The sequence below is a fragment of the Tursiops truncatus genome, chromosome 6 (assembly GCF_011762595.2).
Source record: "Tursiops truncatus isolate mTurTru1 chromosome 6, mTurTru1.mat.Y, whole genome shotgun sequence".
In the NCBI taxonomy this organism is placed as follows: Eukaryota; Metazoa; Chordata; class Mammalia; order Artiodactyla; family Delphinidae; genus Tursiops; species Tursiops truncatus.
The window spans coordinates 113,120,984-113,144,821 of NC_047039.1; the positions used below are offsets into that span (position 1 = coordinate 113,120,984).

Sequence of the window (23,838 nt, forward strand, 5' to 3'; positions counted from 1 at the left end):
GCTGCTGTGTGGCTGTGGCTCCCAGTGGGCACTGGATGGTGAGCCAGTTCCCCTCGTCCATTTTGGAAACTGCCATGTCTGTGAAGTGCACTTTTGGGACCTGGCAGGCACTGGTTTCTATCTGAGTCACTGCGTGGTGTGACGGGACCATGCCGCGGCACAGGTGGGCTCTTGGTGGAGGACATCTGGCCCTGGGCTTTTCTGTGCCCGTCAGTCGAATGGTGGTCATGTCACTTGTAGTTGGATTCTTATTGGGGGGGGCGGCTGCCTCTTTTCTAGAGAGTCTTCCTTCCCCACCTGTTGGAGCTCCCTCTTCCTTTAAGGTCTGCTAGACCTCTCACCTCCTCCAGGGAGACCACCTGGATTTCACCAGCTCTTCCTGCAACTGGCACAGGTCGTCTGGGCCGTCTAGCTCTTAGGGAACATTTTTTGAGCCTGTGAGCGATCGGCCCTCAGGGTGAGGGAAAGGTAGGTGAGATTCTGTGCCTCCGTTGAGGAGTCCAAAGTCTGGGGGGAGAGCAGGGTCAGGGAGGGACCATGGGAGCAGTGGTCATCTCTAGGGGAAGTGACAGGGACTTAGAGCCACTGCCTTGCAGGAGGCGGAGTGTGGTTGGTGTGTGGGTGGCTTCATCCTGGGTGCCAAGGAATCCCGGAAGGGGTTGGAGAGAACACGATGTGCCTGGATTTGGCTCCAGAAAGTTCTGCTGTGGCTGCAGTGCTGGGAGTGGATCGGAGGGCAGGCCTAAAGTCTGGGAGGCTGGGGAGGAGGCGGATGTGGTCATCCCTGAAGGAAAACTGACCGGGCCTGCACTGGGGGGGGGGTATGCAGTGTGTGGGGAGGGAGGGAAACAAGGGCTTCAGGGCCCAGGAGGAGGGTGAGCAGGGCTGGCCATCCATCAGACGTGGGATGATGAAGAGGGCGCCCTGATGTGGGGCTTGGGCTGGTGGGTAGGTGGTGGGGCCTGTCTGGATTCGGCCCTCGGGGCTCGGGGTCGGCTTTGGCCGAGGGCCCAGGGAAGGCCGGACTCTCCCAGCGGTCGGTGCAGGATCTGCCCTGACCGGAGTTGGGGGATGTTTCAGCCCCACCCCCGTCGTGCTCTGTGTTTGGCTTTGAGCTTCCTGCTTCCTTTCCGGTGTCTGTGTGACTGACCAGTGTCCAGGCTGGACTTGGGGTGGGGGGGGGTCATCCTGCTGGTCTGGCCTCCGTGTACCAAACTCCATTCTCACCATGCTACCAGCTTTGCCTTCCGAAGCACGCAGTTTATGCAGAAGGTTACAAACAGGTGCTGACGTTCTCACCCAGACGCGTGGGGCCAGCGTGCAGGATCCCAGCTCTCTGGGGACAGGCAGGATCCCCAGCACACGGTTTATCTCCAGGTAACATGATGGCCTTTGCAGAGACCCAGCAAAACTGCCTCAAAACCCGCAATAGTTGTGTGTTATTTTTAAGTGGTTTTTGCCCGTGGAAAGAGTGGTTTTTCTTAAAAAGGGCATTGCCTCAGGTGGATTTCTTTAGGACTGCTTTATTGCCATTGATGCGGGAAAGCTTTAATCAGGAAACGACCGCACAGTGGGGTCTGTGGAGGGTAACGTGACAGCCTCGTTGACTTTTTATCGGGGGGCGTTTGCCGCACATGAGCCAGCTCTCTGGGGTCTCATCCTCAAGGCCAGAGCTTGGGTGGGGGCCGACCCAGCAGGGAGCCCAGGGGTGTCAGAGGACGGGGAGCCTCTGTCTGACTCCACGGGAATCAAAGATCGAGGAGGAGGTCCTCTCCTGGGCACCCCTCCTCTGTTTCTTAGGGTCACCAGGTTCTGTAACGTCTGGACGGATGCAGCTTTATCCAGGGCCCTGGGGATGACCCCGTGGGTAGGGACCCTGGAGCATCCCGGGGCGCCTCCAGAAGCAGCTTCTGCCCCTCCGCAGGCCCGGTGTGGGCGGTGCCAGGTATATTCATATGCACGTATATTTCAGGCCGACTGGTCTGCTTACACCCAGAGGAACTCTCCATATATTCAACTGTACGCACCCCGTTTTGGTCATGGAACTGGGCTGGGCTGGGCGCATCTGCGTTTCCCGTTTCCACACCTGCCCCAAACATCTTTCCACACACCTTCTTTCACCCGCTCCAAGATGGGGATTTTCTCATGTTCTCACTTTTCTGACGTCAGCGTGGTCTGGGAGCCTTACAATCAGGGTGTGTTGGAGCTTCCTGGGCAGTGTGTTCCCAGTGAGACGTGAAGTCTGCCGGGCTTGCATCGGACCGTGCCTTCCACGTGACTAGACGTGGCATTTGTGCGCCCCGGTGTTTCAGGGCTGCCTGGTGTATGGAAGTTCCAGAGGTGACACCAGTCCCCCCGTGATTGGATGCTCACCACCGTCCTTTTTGGAAAGCCTGTCCTGTTTACCTCTGCCGTGGGGACGGCCACTCTGAGAGCTCCCTGAGCAAAGGCTCTGTCCAGCTGGTATCCTTGAGTCGGGGGTGTGTCTCCGAGGCCGTGTCTGAGACAAGGCCCCTCCCTTGAAGAGCCTGTCCTCACCAGGCGGGGGGTGTGCTGTCCTAAAAGTGACCGTCATTAAAGCTGCACGCGTTAACACTCATTATTGACTAAAGCGGGTGAAACTGAAACCTGGAGGAATAAGAGCTGATGGAAAGGACCTCAGGATGACCGGAAGGTGCCGGAAGTGCAGGGAAAACCCGACGCGAGAGTCCAGCCTCCAGGGTCACAGGGAAGCAGGGAAGCAGGGAAGATACCTTTAGCGAAAGAAAACTGGAAGTTGAAACAAAAACTCCAAATCAAACAACGATCTCTAGAAACCGGTCAAGGAATTAATCGAGGCATTAGAGCTCACCCCGAACGGTGTTTCCAGTTTCCTCCTCGTGGGTAAAGTCACTGAGATGCGGGTGTTCGCGGCGCGCGTGGGCGGAGCCTTGCGGGTGGGCGTGGCCGCCCAGGCTGTGCTCAGGCGGGGCTGGGTGGGCGCCACTGGGCCGCGTGACCTCCCTGCGGAGGAGACGTCGCCCGAGGAGGGGGGAAGCACACGGGTGGGGTGGGGGGAAGAGCCGGGTAGGTAGAGTTGGGGTTGGCGGGCCTCCCCTGTGATCTGCTCCCCCCACCCTCCAGCCCTGGGACGGCTCGTTTTGCTGCGTCTTTGCCCAAACTGGCTTCCATGAGGACCCCCGCGTGGGGGCGATGGTGACTGAGGGCTATTAGGAGGGGGTGTCCCAGGACCGAGCTGTCAGGAGATGGGGGACGATGCTGGGGCTCTGCACAAGGAGTCGAGGTGGGGGTCCTCTGAGGGTACCCCTTCCCCACTCCAGGCCTAGGGGTAGGTGCAGAGCGATGGGCGACTTCTGGGAATCCGCGGCTGCCCTTCCACGCTCCTTCACACCCACTGATTCGTGGCGTGCTGATTCTGCATGGCTCTCAGTGGCCCGTCCCCAAGCCGCTCGGGTGTGATTTGTCCTTGTTTCTTAAAGAGCAAGGTACTGCTGGCCGAGCGGTCCTCCAAGCTGGCCGGTGTGGGGATTGGCCATGGGAGACAAAACCGACCGCAGCTGTGCGTCCCGTGGGGACCAGAGGTCAGCCAGCCAGGCCTCGCCATGCCCTCCCGGCCAGTTTTCTCCCAGGCAGCCCCAGCTCCGGGTCAGGAAGGGGGGTGGGTAGCTGTTGCAGACCCTGGAGCAGTAAAAGGAGCCTTGCTGCGCCAGCGTGGGAGCGGGGCTCGGGGAGGGGCCGGGCACACCCCCCCCCTTGGTGCCCCTGATTCCAGGTCTCCTGAGCCCTGGCTGGAGCAGAGAGGGGATTCCAGACCTTCTGTGGGGTCTGCAGCTTCAGATGACCGGCGCTTCCCAACCTTGGTTCTCATCAGAGGAGCCTGGACCACCTCTGGACGCCGCACCATGTGATGGAGAGCCAGACTCCGCATTAAAGGACCGCATTTCCCCTGAGCTGCCCTTGGCCCCGTGGTCACAGGCTGACCCTCAGCCTCACTAGTGGGTGCCACACTCAGCCCGGGGCCCGGCCTGCCTGTGCCGAGCGGGGTGGGGAGGGGCACTTAGGCGTGGCTGCTGCGGGGTGCAGATGGATTAGTGACGTCTGCATGGGGGATGGAGGGTGACACACTCTGCTTATCTGCCTTCCCTGGTGCAAGGGAATGCCGTCACCATTGGAGCCTGCCCTGGGGTACCCAGCCGTGTGACAGCCCCCTCCGTGTGCACTTCCCCCTCCTCGGGTTCCTCCAAGGCCAGTCCAAGCAGCCCCCTCAGACCACTTCCCCTGTTCCATGTGCCTGGCTCCACTCCTAGCCTGCTGATGCCGGCCCTGGGGGGCTTTCATTCCCTGGCCTGGCACAGTGGGGGCGTGTGAAGAGTCTGTCTTTCTAAGGGAGTTGTCGCTACCCTCCGATCTGCTTGGATCTGGGCCCCCTTCTCCCAGGGTCTGGGGCCTCTTTTCTCTGAGTCTGGGACGCCTTCTCCCAGGGTCTGGGGCCTCTTTTCTCTGAGTCTGGGACCCCTTCTCCCTGGATCTGGGACACCTTCTCCCAGGGTCTGGGGCGTCTTTTCTCTGAGTCTAGGACCCCTTCTCCCTGGATCTGGGACGCCTTCTCCCAGGGTCTGGGGCCTCTTTTCTCTGAGTCTAGGACCCCTTCTCCCTGGATCTGGGCCCCCTTCTCCCAGGGTCTGGGGCGTCTTTTCTCCGAGTCTAGGACCCCTTCTCCCTGGATCTGGGACGCCTTCTCCCTGGATCTGGGCCCCCTTCTCCCTGGATCTGGGCCCCCTTCTCCCAGGGTCTGGGGCGTCTTTCCTCTGAGTCTGGGCCCCCTTCTCCCAGGGTCTGGGGCCTCTTTTCTCTGAGTCTAGGGCCCCTTCTCCCTGGATCTGGGCCCCCTTCTCCCAGGGTCTGGGGCGTCTTTTCTCTGAGTCTAGGACCCCTTCTCCCTGGATCTGGGCCCCCTTCTCCCAGGGTCTGGGACGCCTTCTCCCTGGATCTGGGCCCCCTTCTCCCTGGATCTGGGCCCCCTTCTCCCAGGGTCTGGGGCGTCTTTCCTCCGAGTCTGACACCCTTGTGCTCAACAGTGTTGTGGAAGCTTCACAGGCCTGGGCTGACGGCACGTCCCACGTGAACTGTCTGGAGGGAGGAAGTGGCCTCGCCCTAGTTTCGGGAGCCTCCCTTTTCTGTGCCGGTGGCGTCGGCAGCCTCCTGGTGGAGAGGAGGCACGGTGCCCTTAGGTCCCCCTGCCCTCTGGCAGATGGGTGCTCTCGGTGTCCTGGCTGAAGGAGTAATTGGCTGAGCTGTGCGGGGAGGGCAGGCCGGGCGAAGCCTTGTGCAGCGATTCTCTGGTCGCGGGTCCCTTTAGCCATCACTCAGGGCGAGCCTCAGGGTAAGCGGCCCCCTGGCCGCCTCGGCCTTTGTCCAGTGATGGAGGACTCTCCGGGGGAGGCAGGGAAGTAAGTCTTTAGTCTCGTGATTTACAGTTTAAACTGAGAGGATGGAAGGCCTCACAGATCAGCTCTGCTCTGGCCTGGGAGGGCGGCCCTGACCCCCGTGCACCGCGACGTAGGCAGTGTGATCCCGGAGTGCGTGGTGTCACAAGGCGCTGGATGGCAGGCCTCAGGAGCGCAGGGCACCCAACCAGGTTTAACCGTCCGATTCTTCCCAGTGACAGTGGAGCAAAGAAAAACAGCCCCGTGGCAGGACCAGGGCAAAGGAGGGGCCTCCAAGTGAGGGCCTAGAGGTGGGCGCCGGGCTCCCCAGCGCTCCCTGCGCGTTCCTGTCCTGGGGTGGCCCCAACAAAGTGCCACAGACTGTGGGGCTTACACCACAGAATATATGCTCTCCCAGGTCTGGAGGGCAGAGGTCGGAAATCAAGGTGTGGGCAGGGCTGTGCTCCTCCCGGAGGCTCCAGGGGAGGGTCTCTCTTGCCTCTCCCAGCTTTTGGTGACCTCAGTGGTCCCTGGCTTCTCTCTGCCTTTGGCCTCACGTGGCTTCTCCTCTGTGTGTCTCTCTTCTCCTGTCTCTTAAAAAGACACTGCTCATTGGACGTGGGGCCCATCCTAATCCAGGATGACTTCATCTTGAGACCTTTACCTTGTACCAAGTAAGGTCACATTCTAAAGTTCTGGGGTTGAGGACATAGACATCTCTTTGGGTTTTTTGGGGGGAGCACAGTTGGACCCACTGCACCCACCCTGCTAACTCTTTCTTCTGTCCAGATGTTGGCTGGGTACTTGGACTCCTGGTGGGGGAGGGGATTTGGGCTCAGGCCCTGGGTTCCTGGTGGGGAGGGGGTATGGGGTTCAGGCCTTGCTGAAGGGCTGGGCTAGGGGATGGAGTGTGGTTGAGGCTATAGGAGAGGTGCACGTGGAGGTGTGGTGCCCCAGGAGGGCAGGGGCTGGCAGGTGTTGGGAGTGGGTACATTTTGGCCAGGTGGAGATGGCAGGCAGCAGGTCAAGGAGGTGGACGTGGGAGATTGTGGGCTGGCGGGGCTGTGGTCACAGCTGGTCGGCCTGCACTCATTTCTCAACCCCTTGAGCTGCTCTGCTGCCTTCTCACTTCCCTCCGTTGCCCCCGCCCCCTCCTCCCGAAAATAACACCGGGGTTGGTGGCTGGGTGGGGGTGGGCCAGCAGGTGGTCGGGTACCTTGCTGTCCTGGCCTGAGAGCCTCGGTTTAATGTTTAACTAAGGGTCTCTTCCGTGGGGGGTGGGCAAAGGCATTCACAGCCTTGCTTGGGGCCCCCGTGCCTGCACAAAGGTGGGCCTGACTGGCGTTAGAATGATGGCTGGATGGACGGATGGATGGAAGTGGGTGACGGTTGCCTGGAGCTGTCTGAGGTCCTTCTTGGTGGAGCCCGTCTGGATCCAAGGCCGTGGGTCGTGACCGTCCTCTGTTCGTGGTCCTGCCATGACACACCTCTAGGGGAGGTGGAGCCTTTGGCCCCAAGAGAGAATTGCATCTGAGGAACAGAGCCTCTCACTGTCCTGCAAATATAATGGTGAAACTGTGGAAACAACCGGAATGCCCTGCGGGAGGGGGTGGGAGGGCATGGAATGTGGAAGAGCGGCCAGGCCAGGGGGAGATTCCAGATCCCAAGTGCTGTGAGCCGGGCGCTTATGCTGTGAGTGAGGAAATGCAGGACTCAGAAGTGCCAGTTATTCCCAGCAGTCGATTTTGTTAAAAAAAAAAAATGCAGGCAATATTTTATAATAACTTTAAATGGAGGATAGGGACTTCCCTGGAGGTCTGGTGTTTAGGGCTCCGTGCTTCCACTGCAGGGGGCACGGGTTTGATCCCTGGTCGGGGGGCTAGGATCCCACAGGCTGCGCGGGGCGGCCAGAAAAAAACGAAAAAGAGGATAATCTATTGAATCAATATTGAATCACTATGTTGTACACTTGAAACTAGTATAATATCGTATATTTCGATAAAAAAAATCCAAAGAAGGAAAAAAAAAAGCAAAGTCAAGGAGCTGGACAGAAAAAGACCCTAAGTGGTCAGTGGTGCTTTAGGCTTTAGGCCGGGACATCCTGTAGGTTTTCGCTTTATTTCAGTCCCGCCCCTCCAGCATGGAGTGGTGCCCCCCAGGCATGTTTCCTTCTCTGTTAAAATTGCACAGGAGGCGGGACTTCCCTGGTGGCAGAGTGGTTAAGAATCCGCCTGCTAGTGCAGGGGACACGGGTTCGAGCCCTGGTCCGGGAAGATCCCACATGCCGTGGAGCAACTAAGCCCGTGAGCCACAACTACTGAGCCCGTGAGCCACAACTACTGAGCCCGCGCGGCACAACTACTGAAGCCCGTGCGCCTAGAGCCCGTGCTCCACAACAAGAGAAGCCACCGCAATGAGAAGCCCGTGCACCGCAACAAAGAGTAGCCCCCGCTCGCAGCAACTGGAGAAAGCCTGCGCGCAGTGACAAAGACCCAACGCGGCCAAAAAAAAAAAAAAATTGCACAGGACCTGTTGGCAGCTGGTGAGGGGGGAGGCCTCTCAGTGCCAGTCTGGGCCTCCGTTTCTCCACCTGGCCAAGTGGGGAGGGTTATTCCAGCCCGGGAGCAGCGGAAGCGTCCAGGCCTTCGGGAGAGTAAAGGGCCAGAGGGACGGGCTGCAGCTTGAGCCCCGGCCGACTCCGGGCCCTGGGCACCTGTGGGCAGGTGAGCTGTGCATCCTCCCCGTGCATCCTGGGCAGGTGGGGCCAGGCTGCGTGCTGGCTCAGCTTCTCTGCACAGATTTCCCATTCCTGCCTGGACGGGCTGTGTCCTCAGGCTCGGGCAGCCTCCCTCCCCCGCTCGGCTCCCACCCGGGTTGGGGTGGGGGGGCGGGGAGTCTGCAGCTGCGAACATTCCTGACCCGCAGTTCAGGGGAGAGAGCCCAGCTGCTCGCCTGGCAAACAATGGAGGCTCCCCGCCCCCACTCCCCGTGCCCCCGCTCCCCGTGCCCCCGCTCCCCGTGCCCCCGCTCCCTGTGCCCCCGCTGCGCGCGGGGCCTGGTGCCGGCGCTGCTGGAATTTCCAGAAAGTGCAGCGTCTGAGTTGATCTTCACATGTTCTGACTGTCAGAAGGTGACGTCCTCGGGAGCTTGCTGTGCTGGCCCGGCTGTGTTTTCAGTCCTTTTGTGGGAACCACTCCTCCCAGGCCCCATCCAAAGTGGAGGAATCTCTTTAAGGAGTCTTGAAAGTAATGCCTACTCATGGGAGGAGTAAAAAGAAGCACCTTAGAAAGGCAAAGCTCCCTGGACTCCCGCTCCCCACAGGAGCTGTGTCACCGATGCTTTGAGGCCCCCAGACCCCCTGTGTCCATCACCCATGCTGTATTTGCTTCTCCTCCTGGGAAAGCCAGAGACCCTCCCACGAGGCCAGGGCTTTGGGTGGAGGGCATGGGGCTGGGGAGGGGGTGGGTGGACCTCAGGGGAGGCCCACGAGGAATCACATGGTCCTCAGTGGGGGTCTCATGCTGGGGGAACCTTGCAAACCATACAGTTTTTGAAGTTTTCAAACGAGGTGTTTGTTTTTTTTTTTTTAATTGTGGTAAAATACACGTATCCAAGTTTACCATCTTAGCCATTTTTAAGGACATTCACACTGTCGTGCTGCCAACAACACCGTCCACCCCGCAACTCTCTTCACCTTGTAAAACTGAAACTCTACCTATTAACCAACTTCCTGTTCCCCTCCCCCACCCCGGGCAGCCACCACGCTACCTTCTGTCTTTGCGATTTGGACGACTCTAGGGACCCCATATAAATGGAATCACACGGTATTTGTCTTTTGGTGTCTGGCTCATTTCACGGAGCATAATGTCCTCCAGGTTCATTCTGCAACGTGTGTCAGAAGTTGCTTCCTTTTTCAGGCTGAATAATATTCCGTTGTATGGGAAGACCCTGTTTCGTTTATCCATTTATATGTTGATGGGTGGGTTGCTTCCATGATTTTTGGCTGCTGTGAACACGGGTGTACGAGTATCTCTTTGAGACCCTGCTTTCAACTCTTTGGGGTGTATACCCAGAAGTAGGATCTCTGGATCGTAGGATAGTTTTATTTTTAATATTTTGAGGAACTGCTATACTGTTTTCCACGGTGGCCGCACCATTTTACTTTCCTGCCAACAGTGCACAAGGTTCCCGTTTGTCCACGTCCTCGCTGACACGTTATTTTCTGTTTTGTTGCTAGTTGCCACCCTAACGGGTGTCAGGTGGTACCTCGTTCAAGCCAGTACTGATGCTGCGGGACCCCCTCCCTCCCCACGCTCCCCCGTGACCTTGTGAGGAGGTCTGCCTCCTCGGAGCTCCAGGAGTACATTCAGGTTCACTGAATTGGGGAGACCGAGGTTCTGAGACGGGCAGTCCTGTCCAGGGTCACCCGGCGAGCTGCGTGCCCACTGTCGATGTATCCCCCTTGTCCCTCTGCCCACCCAGGCTGACAGTAGTGACTGAGACGAGGCCCCGATTCCGGAGAGTTCCGTGGTGCCCTGTAGCCAGAGGGAGAGCAGAGGCCGCTCTCGCCGCTGGAGGCCGGGGCTGCCCCGCTGAGCCCGTGGTTGGCAACAGTTGGATTGACTTGGGAACCATAGTTCCTTCGCCACGTGAGGGAGAAGAGACGTCGGAAGCCGAGCCTGAGATTTACTGTTTCAAGGGCGTCCCTTGTGCGGGGAGGCCCGGGGAGTGGGGAGAATGGGGGGGGCGCCTGGCGGTGGCATCGGGAGCTGTACCCTCACCGCGGGGCTTCTTCATGGAGGGCGAGGCCCCCGTGGGGCCCCTAGGACCTGGGTTGCATATGATGCGCGCCTTGTTGGGGCACGAGTGGTGAACATTGGACTGAATGGAGGTCGGGGGCTCTCGGCAGGTTGGAGACCCCGGGACAGGTACTGGGAGAGGTGGGGCCTCGGCTTCGCTCCCCGGGGACCGTGGAGGCCACGTCTTCCCTGCAGACGGAGCCCGGGAGGCGGCCTGGCCTCTGCACTCGGGCCTGGCTGAGCGTCCGCTTCTCCTCGTGTGGGTGTCTGTGGGGGCAGCAGGGGTGGGGAAGTGCCTTCTTTCCTCATCTAGCTAAAAACTCACGTTTATGGTTCACGGACCGCAGTGCAATGAAAATAAAGTCCCACTAGAAGTCCCCCTGCCTGGACTTCGAAAACCACTGCTCTCAGCGCATGTGCACCTGAAGACGTTTTCGTGCTTGGCCTCGTTAATTACAACACGGACGCGTACACCATCACACGCACGCCACAATCACGCCCACTGGCAGCCCCTCGCACATAAGCTCCTGCGTGCCTGCACCCCTGTCCCGTTTGCACAGGGCTGTGTGCCCCCCAAGGCTGGTGTGGGAGGAGATGAGCCTGGGGGGCCCAGGAAGGCCCCAGCTGCCCTGCAGGCGCCTTCCGTTCCTGGATGGCGAAACGGTCGCCATCTCCACCGAAGCCTTCCCAGGAGGCACATGTGTATTGGCTCAGGTTCTACTGAGTGCCTCCTATGGCCGCCCCTGCCCTGGGCATTTGGGGTCCTTTCCAGCACCTCAGGAGAGACGCTTCTTGAAGCTCCCTGCGGTGTCTGCGGAGAGCGAGGCAGCAGCAGGACATCATGTGGACACTGCTCCCCGGCGGGCCTTGCCGGCCAGGTCTGCAGTAACCCCACCACCCCCATCCCCACAGGGCGACAGAGCCGATTCAGCGGCCTCGCCACGCAGATGGGGACGACAGACCCTCAGCAGGTGGCCCATGGACGTTAGCTGCGGTGTGTGTCTGTCACGCCGCTTCTCAGAGCCGCTGGGAGCCGTCGGGTTGATAACCAAACATGACGTTTTATCCGCCCTTCTCACAGTGATGTGAGCTGACCCGGGCGCGAGGCCCCTGCGTGCCCAGCGTGCTGCCTTGAGTGACAGTTTCTGCGGCGTTCGTGGTGACACGAACACCACACGTAATGTGTTGGTTTCCCACACGTGGAGGCCACTTGGCCGTCGGGTGGAAGTGCGGCGTGCGAGGGGGTCTCTGCTGCTTGCTGGTACTCCCTCCAGCCCCTGCTTGAGGAGGCGGGTGGCTTTCACTGAGCAGGGGTCCCCACTGGGGCTAGAGAACCACAGGCCTGTTTTGGGGTGCTCTATTTTGGGGTGCCCGAGCTGGGCACCTTCCCAAAGAGACTTGGAGGCAAGGGCGGGGGCCTGAGGCGTGTGGTGAGCCTAGAGCTGGGGTCATGGCGGGGCGGAGTTCCCAGGGAGGGTGTGGCAGTGGGAGGGTTCAGGATTTGAACCTAGATCTCTCTGCCTGAAAGCTGGCTGGACCTGCCAAGACCCCTCCCCCGGCCCCAATTTAGGGGGTCCGAAGCTGGAGCTAAGCCCCATGATATTCAGAGAAGCAGCAAGGAGGTGGGTCTGGGGCCCAGCACAGCCACTTCTGACTTCCCCATCCGGCTGGGAGTCTCTCTGGGGCCCTTGACCCCCAAAGAGCCCTGGGTTGGCCCTGGGGATCCAAACCACATTTACTGGGGGCCCCAGGGTGCCAGGTCCAGGATCCAGGGACTCCCAGCCAGGCGGGGCCGTTGGGGAACTTGTAAGGGGCAGGAATGGTCGCGAGCTGGGACGACCGGTGGAAGAAACCAGGATTTTTGCTTGTTTCTCATCAAGACCCTCTTCACTCATTCATCCATCCATCCATTCATCCATCCATCCATCCATCCATCCCACAGACCTTTGCTGAGGGCCTGCGCGTGTGGCATTGTCTGTTGTGTTGAGGCCAGGCAGCGGGCGGTTCATGAAAGGCGCCTCCCAGCAGCTGGAGCCTCAGGCTGCTGTGGCATTGCAGACTGGGTGCTGGCATCAGCAGAGGTTCCTTCTCTCCCAGCTCCGGAGGCCAGATATCTGAAATGAGGTGTTGCAGGGCCATGCTCCCCCACCCGCTTCCGGAGGCTCTGCGGGAGGGTCCTTCCCACCTCCCTCAGCTCCTGGTGGTCCAGGCATCCCTGGCTGTGGCCGCCTCACTGCTGTCCCTGCTCTGGCCTCACCTGGCCTCTCCTCCCCTCCCCGCGTCTCTCCTCTGTCTGTCTCTTATAAGGACACTCGTCATTGGACATAGGGCCCACCCTGATTCAGGATGGTCTCAAGATCCTTAATTACATCTGTTAAGACCTTTTTTCCCAGGGCATGGACGTGCTTTTGGGGACTATCTTTCAAGCCACTACACTTGGCAAGCAGCTTTCTCAAGCTTTAGCCGCCTTATCTGTAAAAAGGGGGGTAGTGTCTGTGCTCCGACCATCCTGTTAACGTCCGCAGGGCTGACCTGCCTCTGGAGTCGGACTGGGAAAGAGGAGCTTGGAGGCGTGTGGAGAAGGATGCTCTGATGTTGACCTTGAGGCCACTTTCAGGCAGGAAGTAGAGATGGAGACACTGAAGTGGCAGAGACAAGGGGTGATTTCACAGGGCTTGTGGGCCAGCGTTAACGGCCTGGCTCGGGGCCGCAGGAGGGTGCTGGGGTGGTGGTAGGGGGCACTGTGTCAGGCAGCGGCCGAGCTAATCTCTCCTAGCCGTGCCCGCCTGGAGGACTGGAGCAGCAAGAGAGCGGGATTGAACCCTCTGGCTCAAGCGAAGATGGTCGCACATAGAAACACTAGAAAAGCAATTTCCTGCCGGCTTTGTAGAAAACCTTTGCTTTGACCCTGACCTTGAAGTCTTGATAAGGCGGGCTACGTTTTATCCTCCCCGCCCCCCCCCCCCCCCCCCCCCCCCCCCCCCCGGCTCAAACAGGCCTTAGCTGGAGCAGCGGATCTTTTGAGGATTGCTGGGAACAGTTTCCATCCAGGTATCGGGAGGAAGTCACAGATTATTCTTTCCTTGGGCAGCCGAGGGCTCAGAGGAGTTCTCGCTGCACTCCTGTGTGTTCCCTGAGCCCGGGGCTTGCGGCAGGGCCTGGCGCACAGTAGGTGCCTGTTAAGTGTCTGCTGACTATGGACAGAGTTGAGGATGAGCTCCCCAGCTACCCCCGCCCCTCCTCTTCTGCTCAGACTTCCAACCTAGTGTTTTTCCAGGATGGGTTTTCCTGGTGAGTTTCCCCTCAAGTGTTGATGAGGACGTGCTCCGAGATCAGGGTGGGGGGTGGTGGCTTTGCATCTGTCACCAGCTTGGTCCAGCCTGACTGCCAGTGCGTCTCCCTCCGGCTGGAGCTTGACCTCCTAACCTTTCAGAACCTGCTTCCCGTGGCTCAGCTGAGCCCCTCCCCATTTCACTGGAAGCCCCCCTCCGGGGCGTGGTGAGCAGGACCCCCCACGCAGCTGGGACCCACGGTGGAAGGCTGTGCGGAGGGAGCGGGCTGACTGAGCACAGCAGGGCCGGGAGCCCCAGAGGTGCCAGGTGTCGCGTTGTGTGTGCAGCATCCGCCTTCTCATGGGCCAAAGGGGGAAGGGAGTGGCCGGGTGGGAGGCCAAGGCCCACGCCCATTGCTCCCGGAAGTGGCCAGAGGGCGCTGGAAATGGGTCAGGGCATTCTCGCGGGAGAAGGGGCCGGGCTCAGGGGTCAGGAAGCTTGCTGAGGCCGGACTTGGGGTCTGCCTTAGGGGCACCCCCTCTTCCAGCACCTAGGAGGCAGACTGCGTTTTGAATCACATGGTCACGGCGGGAGGGTAATGTCCCGGGGAAGGAGAGGGGCCAGCATCACTGGGGAGCCCCTTCCTCCCAGGAAAGCTGGGATCAGGCAGAGAGGCACCAGCTCACGGAGATCAGTGCAGCTGTTGTCACCGCAGCGGGTTGGCCCCATCCTCCTCCGATGTCGTTCCCAGAGGGGCTTCCCCTGCCCATGGCTTTGCGGGGGGCGGGGGGGGGGGGTCCCTTGTGGGAGGTGTCTTGCTTCGTGGCCCAGGCTGGACCAGACCACAAGGGTCAGAGCTGGCCCTCCCCTCGCTGGGGGTTGAACCGGGCGGACCCCAAGCCATGAAACGGGCACGCGTGATAGCTCGTGAGTCGGGTAGAGGAATGTGCAGACCGTGGACATACAGAGCTCCGTGGAGGGCTTCCCTGGTGGCGCAGGGGTTGAGAGTCTGCCTGCCGATGCAGGGGACACGGGTTCGTGCCCCGGTCCGGGAAGATCCCACATGCCGCGGAGCGGCTGGGCCCGTGAGCCATGGCCGCTGAGCCTGCGCATCTGGAGCCTGTGCTCCGCAACGGGAGAGGCCCGCGTACCGCAAAAAAAAAAAAAAAAAGAGCTCTGTGGAGCACCCGGCACAGGCCCAGCAGCTGAGGGATGATCTGTTACTGGAGAAAGTAGAATTCCATCCGATGATGTTTCAGCACCAATGAGTGTTAGACTTCAAGCCAGACGGGTGACTCGGTCCTTTCTGGACAAAAATCTAGCGGCTGTGGGGTAAGCCACTCGACGCGACGGCGAGGGGCGGGCACAGCGGTGGGCCTGACGCCGCCATCGCACGTGGCCTGCCTGTGATGTGGGGCGAAGCCAGCCCCTGGAGGACCTCGGTGCACAAAGAAAACCCCCTCCGCTCCCTGCAGCGGGCCCTGCACAGAGGCCGCTGGGGTTCATCCGTCAGCCTGCTGGCGCCCACGTGAGCCCCTGTCTCCTGGTGCGTCTGCAGCTGAGGAAATGGCCTGAGTGGAGGAAGTGCTCCTGTTAAATTGTCCAGACATAATCGAGTCCCTGACGCTCCTCAGTAAATGCCTGGCTGGGCCTGTGCGTTCCCTGCCTGGAGCAGCGGGTGAGCTGGAGGTGCACCGGCCTCTCCCCCTGGATTCAGTGTTGGGGGCGGTCACGGAGGCTCGGCCCCCGACGGTGTGGGAACTGGGGCTGTGGAGTTGGAAGGACTGATTCCAATCCCAGATCCCGACCTCCCAAGCCTGGTTCCTTCTCTGTAAGATGGGTGGTAAGTGATCCCTCCCTGCCGGGGGTGTCATTGGGCTTAGCAATTGGTGGACCCTACCTGGCTGGTGCACAGAGGCCCGAGGATGGTACTGATGGGTGCGGGAGTGAGTGGTCATGGCCAACCCCAAATTCCACCTGTCCCTTTATTTTTGGAAGAGATGCTTCTGAAAGGGAGGGCTCCCACCCTGCAGCTGCAGCCGTCCAGGGGCCCCAGATGCCTGTAAAGCCATCATGGAATCCCTGCTGCTTGGGGGAAAAGCGGGGCCATTTCAGAGATGTCAGTCAATGCTCTGTAGGCGGTCATCTGTTCATTCATTCACTAGACATTGAACCCTGGCTGTGGGTCATTGCCCAGGGTATTTGGGACCCAGGGGGAGAAGAGGGTCTTGGCCCCGACCCCCCATGGAATATCTGGCCAGCTTGTCACCTCCAGGTCCCCTGTTTATTCACCCCAAGGGCCCCAAATTTCAAAGATCCGTTCCAGTAAGCTGCTTCTATTAGATAGTAATGAAGTCATTTAAGATGTTTTTTGGAATGAACGTGGCATAAATAAAACAAGAAATTAATTCCTTTTCCCATTTTTTATTGATCAGAGACCTCGTCGTCAGCCGCCCGTCAGGCTCAGCAGCTCGGCTCCGGGCGGGGGCGGGGGGTCAGCATCGCTCTAGCTGCAGCAAAGCGACTTGTCATCGTGACGTGCAGTTTTAGTGCCGCTTGTTGAAATATTTCAAGAAACTCAGTGCTGTCCGTGGGCACTTTTTGGCGCCTGTGTTGTAGAGCGTGAACTTCAGATGTGGAGACCCCCGCCTTGCAGAAAGATGCAGGGGTTTTCAAACAAAGCTCCCGTTCTTGAGATACCTGGGTAGCTGGCATGCCCGGGTCCCTCTCCGGGGGTCCAGGGGTCTGTCTTACGGCTGGGGGGTGCCGGGAGGATGCTCTTCAACTCGCTGTTGTCCCGCTGCTGTGGCCGTGAGCAGAGAGCCTCAGACACGTCATGTCCTGGAGGCCTTGGTTCCTCCCCTGGCCCCTGAGCATCAGCTTTGAGGAGTTAGGCTGGTAAGCTTAGAGGCCGGCAGAGGTGTGGACGAAGGGCCAGCTCCGTCTGGGGTGCGGCCACTCCTCAGTTCCGGCTGACTGTGTCCAGGAGGGAGTGCAGATCACAGGGCCCTGGAGGGGCCGTCGGGGCCAGACCCCACCTCCCCCCTTGCAGGGCATGATGGCCCAGGGAAGCTCTGGGCACAGGGACTTTGGGAGGTCCCAGTGTCAACTGTCCCTTCGTAAAGCAGTTTTCTTGAGTGAGGGGCCCAGCATTGTAGGAGTCAGTGGGCAGGGCTTCCCCATTTTACAGATGGGGAAACTGAGGCGGGAGAAGATAGGGCCGTTGAGTTGGAGCAGGCACAGCCCAGCAGCCAGGCCAGGGTCTGGGCTGGAATGTGCGTCTGTGCCTTCCTGCCCTGCCCTGGAGACCCTGGGGGTGGTGGGACTGTGTGGTGGAGTGGGTGGGCTGAGGATGCCAGCCAGAGTGCCCAGAGGAGCTTTGCGTGTCGGGGACCACGTGCGGGGGGGGGGGGGTGCGGAGGGGAGGAATGTTGGCAGGGATGTGGGCCCCAATCACTTCTGGGAGCTGAAGGCTGCTGGCCTCCTGACTTAGCCTGGGGGCAGCCAAAGGGACTTCTTCCCCTGGGACAAGCCCTGTGAGAGGCAAGAGGGCACCAGGAGAGGTCACCCCTCCTTTTGCCAAATCTCTGAACCTTGGTTTCCACACCTGCAAGCTAGGGCTCAAAGTGAAAGTCCATCGTAGGGACGGATCGAATGCAGACCTGAAAGCAGAAGGTCTCAGTAAACAATGAATTGGGGCGTGCTGGCCGGTTCCTGTGTGTGCAGCAGTCCCTCCAAATTCCCCCACCCACTGGCCGATTCGTGAGCCACGATTTCTGTGTGTGGAGCCTGCCTGTCAGGTCCAAAGGCTGGGCTCCTACCTTCATTCAGTGTCTCCCCATCACCCCGGCCAGACTTAATTTTCCTGCAAGTATTATTTTCTTTTTTAAAAAAAATCTTATTGACTCCCTGCTCAGAAACCTATAAACTATGAAGAGTCTGGCCTTGGAGGTTAAACGGACCCAGATCTGTTCCCAGCTCTGTCACGTCCTTGCTAGTGACCTTGGGCAGGCTAGGGAACCTCTTGGGACCTCAGTTTCTTCGTCAGTGAATTAGGAATCGCTGTAATGACTCTGGGATGCTGTGAGCAGCCCATCTCTTAGCCCAGAGCCTGGTGCCATGGAAACCCTTGCTACATGGGAGCTTTGGAGATTCTTACGAGCCAGTGTGAGATGCCTGGGATCCCCGGACCCCAGTCTAGCCCCTCACTGTAGCAGTGAGACTTGCCAGGCACACACGGTGGGGGAGGGGGGTTGGAACCAGGAGCCAGGTATGCACAGAGGGGTGAGTCACATCCCACAGAGCCCAGTATCCGGGGCTGGGCGCCTCCCTCATGGCCCAACACAGCTCCCTGGGGGCTCCAAGGGGCAGGGCAGCCAGCCAGGCCTTGAACACACAGACCCCGCCCCTTTCCCTTATCCTGGGCTTTGACAGGGCTTCCCCTCCCCCCTTCAGGCAGGGGCCTGTGGTCATCATCCCAGCCGCACTGTTTCTGGCAGTAACTTGGACCCACCCATGGTCTAGCTGCCCTGAGCCTCACTTTGTCCATCTGTGGAATGGGGTGCACAGCTCAGGGGGCCGTCGCAGGCGGTAGTAGGTTTGTCACTGGAGCAGGACTGCACGCAGCCGTTGTTACCTCCCTCCCTCGCCCTGTGGGCGGTTCCCTGGCCACCTGCATTCAAACCACAAATCCCGGGCTCCCTGCTGCCATGTGACCTCACGCAAGTGGCTTCAGCACCCTGTGCCTCAGTTCCCCCTTTTGCACCAGCCTCTCGGTGCTGAGGTGTGTGAGCAGTGGACGTGAGCTCTGGGGGCCCTGTCCCAGTACTGCCTGGGGGACAGCAAGCCTGGGCGGGGGTGTAACAGGAGGGGCCCTCGTGGCCTGAAGGCTGCCCGCCCAGTGGGGAAGGGCCTCTGTTTCTCCTCCACAGGGTGGGGCTGTCCCTGGCGGTGTCTCCATGATCAGTGGGTTGACCACTAGGAGGCCGTAGTGGAGCCGCTTGAGCCTGGCCAGGAAGCCCCCCCCCCGCCCCCGCCCCTCGAGGGTGCATGGGGGCCACGAGGCTCAGACACGGCCCCTGGCTCTCAGGACCCTGCTCTGCCTATCACATCCAGGATCCCCGCGCTGGGGCCTGGGAACAGCTAAGTGACAGGTGACAGTGAACAGCAGGCCTGGGCTGTCCTGTCCGGCTGTGCCTGGGGAGGTGGGCGGCGGCCCGTGGAGCCTGTGCCCTCACGCTAATCTGATTTCAGCCTGATCAGGTCGGAGGAGGCTGAAAAGGGCCTGGGACTAGAGGACATAGGCGGTCCCGCCTCTCGGCACAGTGGCCAAGCCTCAATGAGGGATTGCTTGGACCTCCCCCCGCCACCAGCCCCGTCTCTGGGGCTGGGGGAGCCCTCGCCCCACAGGATGCCCTCAACCAATACAACGGCGCTGCCTCCGGTCTGGGCCACTTGTCAAGGGGCCAGGTTTCCCGGGACAGACCCTTACTGTGGCCAGAGGGCCCCGCCAGCCGAGGAGACAGAAGAATGCCACTTACCCCTGAAGCCACAGGGACACGGCCGGCTGTCAGGCCTTCTCTGGCCACAAGACAAGGGTGGGCAACTTCTGGCTTCACGCTGGCCGCTGCCCCCGCCCACTGTCACCCAGCCTGTGGCTGAGACGTGCCTGCAGCCGCTTCAGCCCTGGTCCCCTCACCCTCACCCCTCAGGAGTCTCTGTCCCAGAATCAGAAGCCGATTCTGCTGGGAGTGAGGGACCACATGGCTCTGATCGGCCAGGCTCCAACGACACACCCTCCCAGCCCAGGGGTGGAGGGGAAGGAGGGGACTGGAGGAGGTGAGTCTCTGGGCCTCACTTCCCCTAATTGTACAATGAGGGAGACGGTGACCACATCCCTTATTCAAACGGGGCCACGTATGGGAGTGAAAGGGATGCTGTTGGTAAGCACACCGGACAAGGGGGACCCAGGCCTCAGGGCATACTGGAGGTAGGCCCCATCCTCTCAAAGGGCCGTCACCGCTCTGGAAGCACACGTGGGTTCAACTCTTGGCTTGGCCACCTTCTAATCTGGAGCCAAAGTTCTCCGCTGCCTGGACGTCAGTTACCTTACCTGTGAAATGGGGTGAATTCCTGGAGGGAGGGCAGAGGCTGCAGCGCGGCGCCAGGCGCACAGGCACCCGTGGACCGCTGCCGGCCCGGGTGCTTTCTCCCAGTCCTGCCGTGCCCCTTGCCCTGCGGTCCGAGCCTGTCTGTGCCAGCCTGGGGTGGGCCCAGACCACACAGGGAGCGGTTCTGGAAGGTGAGGGGCCCGAGTGGCCACATTGGGGGTGGGGCCAGGCTGGGCAGACACTGTGCCCACGGGTCGCCTGCCCCGCCTGAGCCCCCAAGGGAAGCCTGGCCTTGCCGGCTGCCATTATGGTTAGGAGCTGTGTAATTAACTCTAAAACTGGGAGGCCGAGGAGGAATTAAAATAGAGGCTTAGTGGAAATCAGAGACAAGTGGTGCAGAAAAGGCTGGAGCCGGCTGGACGCCGCAGCCGGGCCTGCAGGGCGGGCGGGAAGAGGGTCTGGAGCTGCAGGGCTGAGGGGGCCGGCGCAGCTCTGGTTCAGGCCCCTCCTCCGGGTGGGGGGCGGGGGTGGGTTGAAACAGCTGAAGTCACGGTTCTGGGCATCTGCGATCCAGGTGGCCGCAGGGTGGGCTGTCTCTTGGGGTCTTGGTGGAAGAGTGTGTCCCAGCCCCCCTCCCAGTTCCTGGTGGGTCCTGGGCTCCCGGGAGCATCACCTTAGTCTCCACTTCCGTCGTCACGTGGCCTCCTCCCTGTGGGTCTGTTTTGTGAATTAAAATTTTTTATGGTGGTGAAATATACAAGACATAAAATTTACCATTGGGCCTTCCCTGGCGGTCCGGTGGTTAAGGTGCCGCGCTTGCAATGCAGGGGGCGCGGGTTCGATCCCTGGTTGGGGAACGAAGATCCCACATGCCGCGGGGCGGGGTGCGGCCAAAACCACAAATCTACCCTCTTCTTCTGGGGATCCATTGTGTGTGTTATGCTTCACAATAAAACAGGTTAACACCAATAACAGACAAACAAATTTATCTTTTTAACCATTTTTAAGTGTACAATTCAGTGGCATTGAGTACATTGACAATGCTGTGTAACAGGCAGAACTTGTTCATCTTCCCAAAGTGAAACTCTGTCCCCATTAAACACTAACTCCCCAGCCTCCGCCCTCTTTCTGTCTCCATGGATTTACTTATCCTAGGTCCCCGCATGTCAGGGAAATCCTACAGTATTTGTCTTTTTGTGTTTGTGTTTCTTCAAAAATGTCCGGTCAAGGAAGACAAAGACTGGAGTGTTTTAGGTCCACACGTTCAAACCAGTAGCTGTAGCCGGTTTTGCTATTAAATTTAAATTCATTAGAATACAGTTACATTAAAAGTGCAGTTGTTGGGCTTCCCTGGTGGCTCAGCGGTTAAGAATCTGCCTGCCGATGCAGGGGACACGGGTTTGAGCCCTGGTCCGGGAAGATCCCACGTGCGGCGGAGCACCTAAGCCCGCGAGCCACAACTACTGAGCTCACGTGCCACAACTACTGAGCCCATGCGCCGCGAGCCCATGCTCCGCAACAAGAGAAGCCACCGCAATGAGAGGCCCGTGCACCGCAACGAAGAGTAGCCCCTGCTTGCCGCAGCTAGAGAAAGCCTGCGCGCAGCGACAAAGACCCAACGCAGCCAAAAATAATGAATAAATTTATTTTAAAACAAAGTGCAGTTGTTCAGTTGGACTGGCCACATCTCAAGCGCTCAGCGGGCACGTGGGCCTGGTGCTGCCCTACTGGACGGTGCACACAGGACATTTCCATCCTTCCAGAAAGTTCTGTTGGAGAGAGCTCTTCTAGGTTCATGGAGACAAAAGGGACGTGATGACTAAAATCGTGTGTGGGCCGAGATTGGATGCTGGGCCAGAATATTTTTTTTTCTATCAGGACGTTTTGATTGTCCTTTATCTTTATCTATTGAAGAAATGTGAGTCCTGTCTCTAGTTGAGGTAAAGCGTGGGACCTATGTTAATTGCCTGATTTTGACATTGGTGCTGGGATTGTGGAGGGGGTGTTCTTGTTCTCAGGAAATACACACTCAGATGTTTGGGGGAAGGGGGTCACGTCTGCATTTTACTCTCAGGTGTTCAGAAAAAATACACACACACACAGACATACACAGATACACAGATACACACTGATACACAGATACACACACATATATACACAAACACACAGATACACACAGATAAATACAGAAATACAAACACAGATACATCCTGATACACAAAGATAAATGCAGAGAGATACACACCCAGATCCACACACCCAGATACCCACACACACAGACAGAGAATAGTTAATATACTACAAGCATGTAAGCCAGGGTCTTCTCTGACAGTGACCAGCTCCAGCCAGGAGGCAGGAGTGGCCCGATGAGGGGGGTGCTCCCCAGCCGGGGGTGATGCCCACTGGGTGCAGCTGGGTGGGGAGATTCGCATCTCTGCTGGGGCGCCGTGTGCCCTGTGGGCGTTCTCAGCCTGCGTAGCTTCTGATTCTGACCCATCCTTCATCTAAGTCAGTCTGTTCGTCTGAATTTCCGGTGAGGAGTCCAGGCTCTCTGCAGGTCTCTTGAAGTTGAGCTGTTGGGCCCTTAGTGAGTGGTTACCATGCGGACAGCTGGTCTGAACCCTGGGTTAGCGTTCAGCTGTGTGCACCGTGGTCCTCACCTCGTGGATGCCCACGCCGAACTGGACTGGGTGGGCTGATGGCTCCCACCTACCTGATGCCCAGTCTGTGCCGTCAGGGTGGATAGTTAAGCCAGCCAGGCACGTCCTGTTAGGGAACCAGACCTCAGGAGCCGAAGCCACTCTCCCCTGGTCCCGCCAGAGTCATTGGACAGGATTCGAACCCAGGGCGCTGTGACTGCAAGGTCTGCGCTCCAGGCCGCCTTGCCTGCTGCCCCCAAGTCCCCTCACCGCGTGCCTCCGATTGTGTTGCCAAGCCCACTGCAAGCTGGGAGCTCAGATTCTGGGTTACTGGGTGGAGGAGGTACTGTGGATGCTGATTTGGGATTTTTTTTTTTTTTTTTTGCGGTACGCGGGCCTCTCACTGTCGTGGCCTCTCCTGTTGTGGAGCACAGGCTCCGGACGCGCAGCCTCAGCGGCCACGGCTCACGGGCCCAGCCACTCCGCGGCACGTGGGATCTTCCTGGACCGGGGCGCGAACCCGCGTCCCCCGCATCGGCAGGCGGACTCTCAACCGCTGCGCCACCAGGGAAGCCCCTGATCTGGGATTTTGATGCTGGCCTTTGTGCTCCCAGTGGCCCCCTGCCTGTCTGGCACGTGCTGCTCCAGGGGTCCCCATGGCTGCTGTAGGGCTTTGTCACGTGTAAAGTAACGGGGGCTGCGTCTGTGTGGGGAAGGCAGTGTGCACTTGTGTGAGTGCCCGCTCTGTGCCTGCTGACTGAAACGCAGCGTATTTTGTGCCAGCCGTGATTGTCGGAGTTGAAACGTGTGGATCCCTGGGCAGGGGCATGGGGCAGATGGCCAGGAATGGCCAGGGCCAGTGGGATGGCCGTGCTGTCTTCTCCGAGCAGGGAAGCGCTGGTCCAGGTCGGCGCACGGAGGCAGAGTTTGCAGCTGTTAGCGTTACTGCCCGTACAGACCGTGCAGGCTGAGTAATTTTCCCTTCTCTCCTCTAGTTCCTGTGTTTGAAGAACATTCGCACCTTCCTTAAAGTCTGCCACGACAAATTTGGACTCAGGAACAGCGAGCTGTTTGACCCCTTCGACCTCTTTGATGTCCGAGACTTTGGGAAGGTGAGTGGCCTCTTTCCGGGATGGGCCCCTCCGCACAGAGCCCAGTGGGCAGGTGCAGGCCTGGCTGTGTTACTAACAGGAGGGGGTGCATCGGGGGCTGGGGCAGCGGGACGGCCCCTCCCGCCTCTCAGGCTGCTCAGGGTGAAGTCAGGCATCCTGAATCCAGGAGGATGGGGGGAAAGCCGGGCCTGGACGAGGCCAGTACCGGGGATGCAGCCCTGGCCCTGCCTTTCTAGCTGAGCGACCCTAAGCATTTACTTCCTGCCCCGAGTCTCCCATTCTTTGTGGGAGAAAGGGCACCGGCTCCGTGGGTCAGCTGAGGTGATGCAGGTACCGCTTTTACTGTGGCGCTCCGAGAAGGGAGCCGTCAAGGTTATCCTGAAACAAGCAGGGCCGTCTGGCTCTGAGCAGGTGTCGGGCAAGGCGGGGGTGGGATTATCTGAACTCCCTGGTCCCTGGAGGTGATTCCCTAGGTCCGTG

At 59.5% G+C, this 23,838-nt stretch overlaps 1 protein-coding gene across 14 annotated transcripts in view; it reads left to right on the forward strand.

The window, feature by feature from the left end:
• Positions 1 to 23,838, forward strand: part of VAV2 (vav guanine nucleotide exchange factor 2) — a 177,980-nt gene that overhangs the window by 16,956 nt on the left and 137,186 nt on the right. For all 14 annotated transcript variants that reach the window (XM_073806767.1, XM_073806768.1, XM_073806770.1 and 11 more), the window contains exon 2: positions 23,242 to 23,358. In XM_073806767.1, coding sequence (XP_073662868.1) covers positions 23,242 to 23,358 — 117 coding nt within the window. The remainder of the gene's footprint in view (positions 1 to 23,241; positions 23,359 to 23,838) is intronic.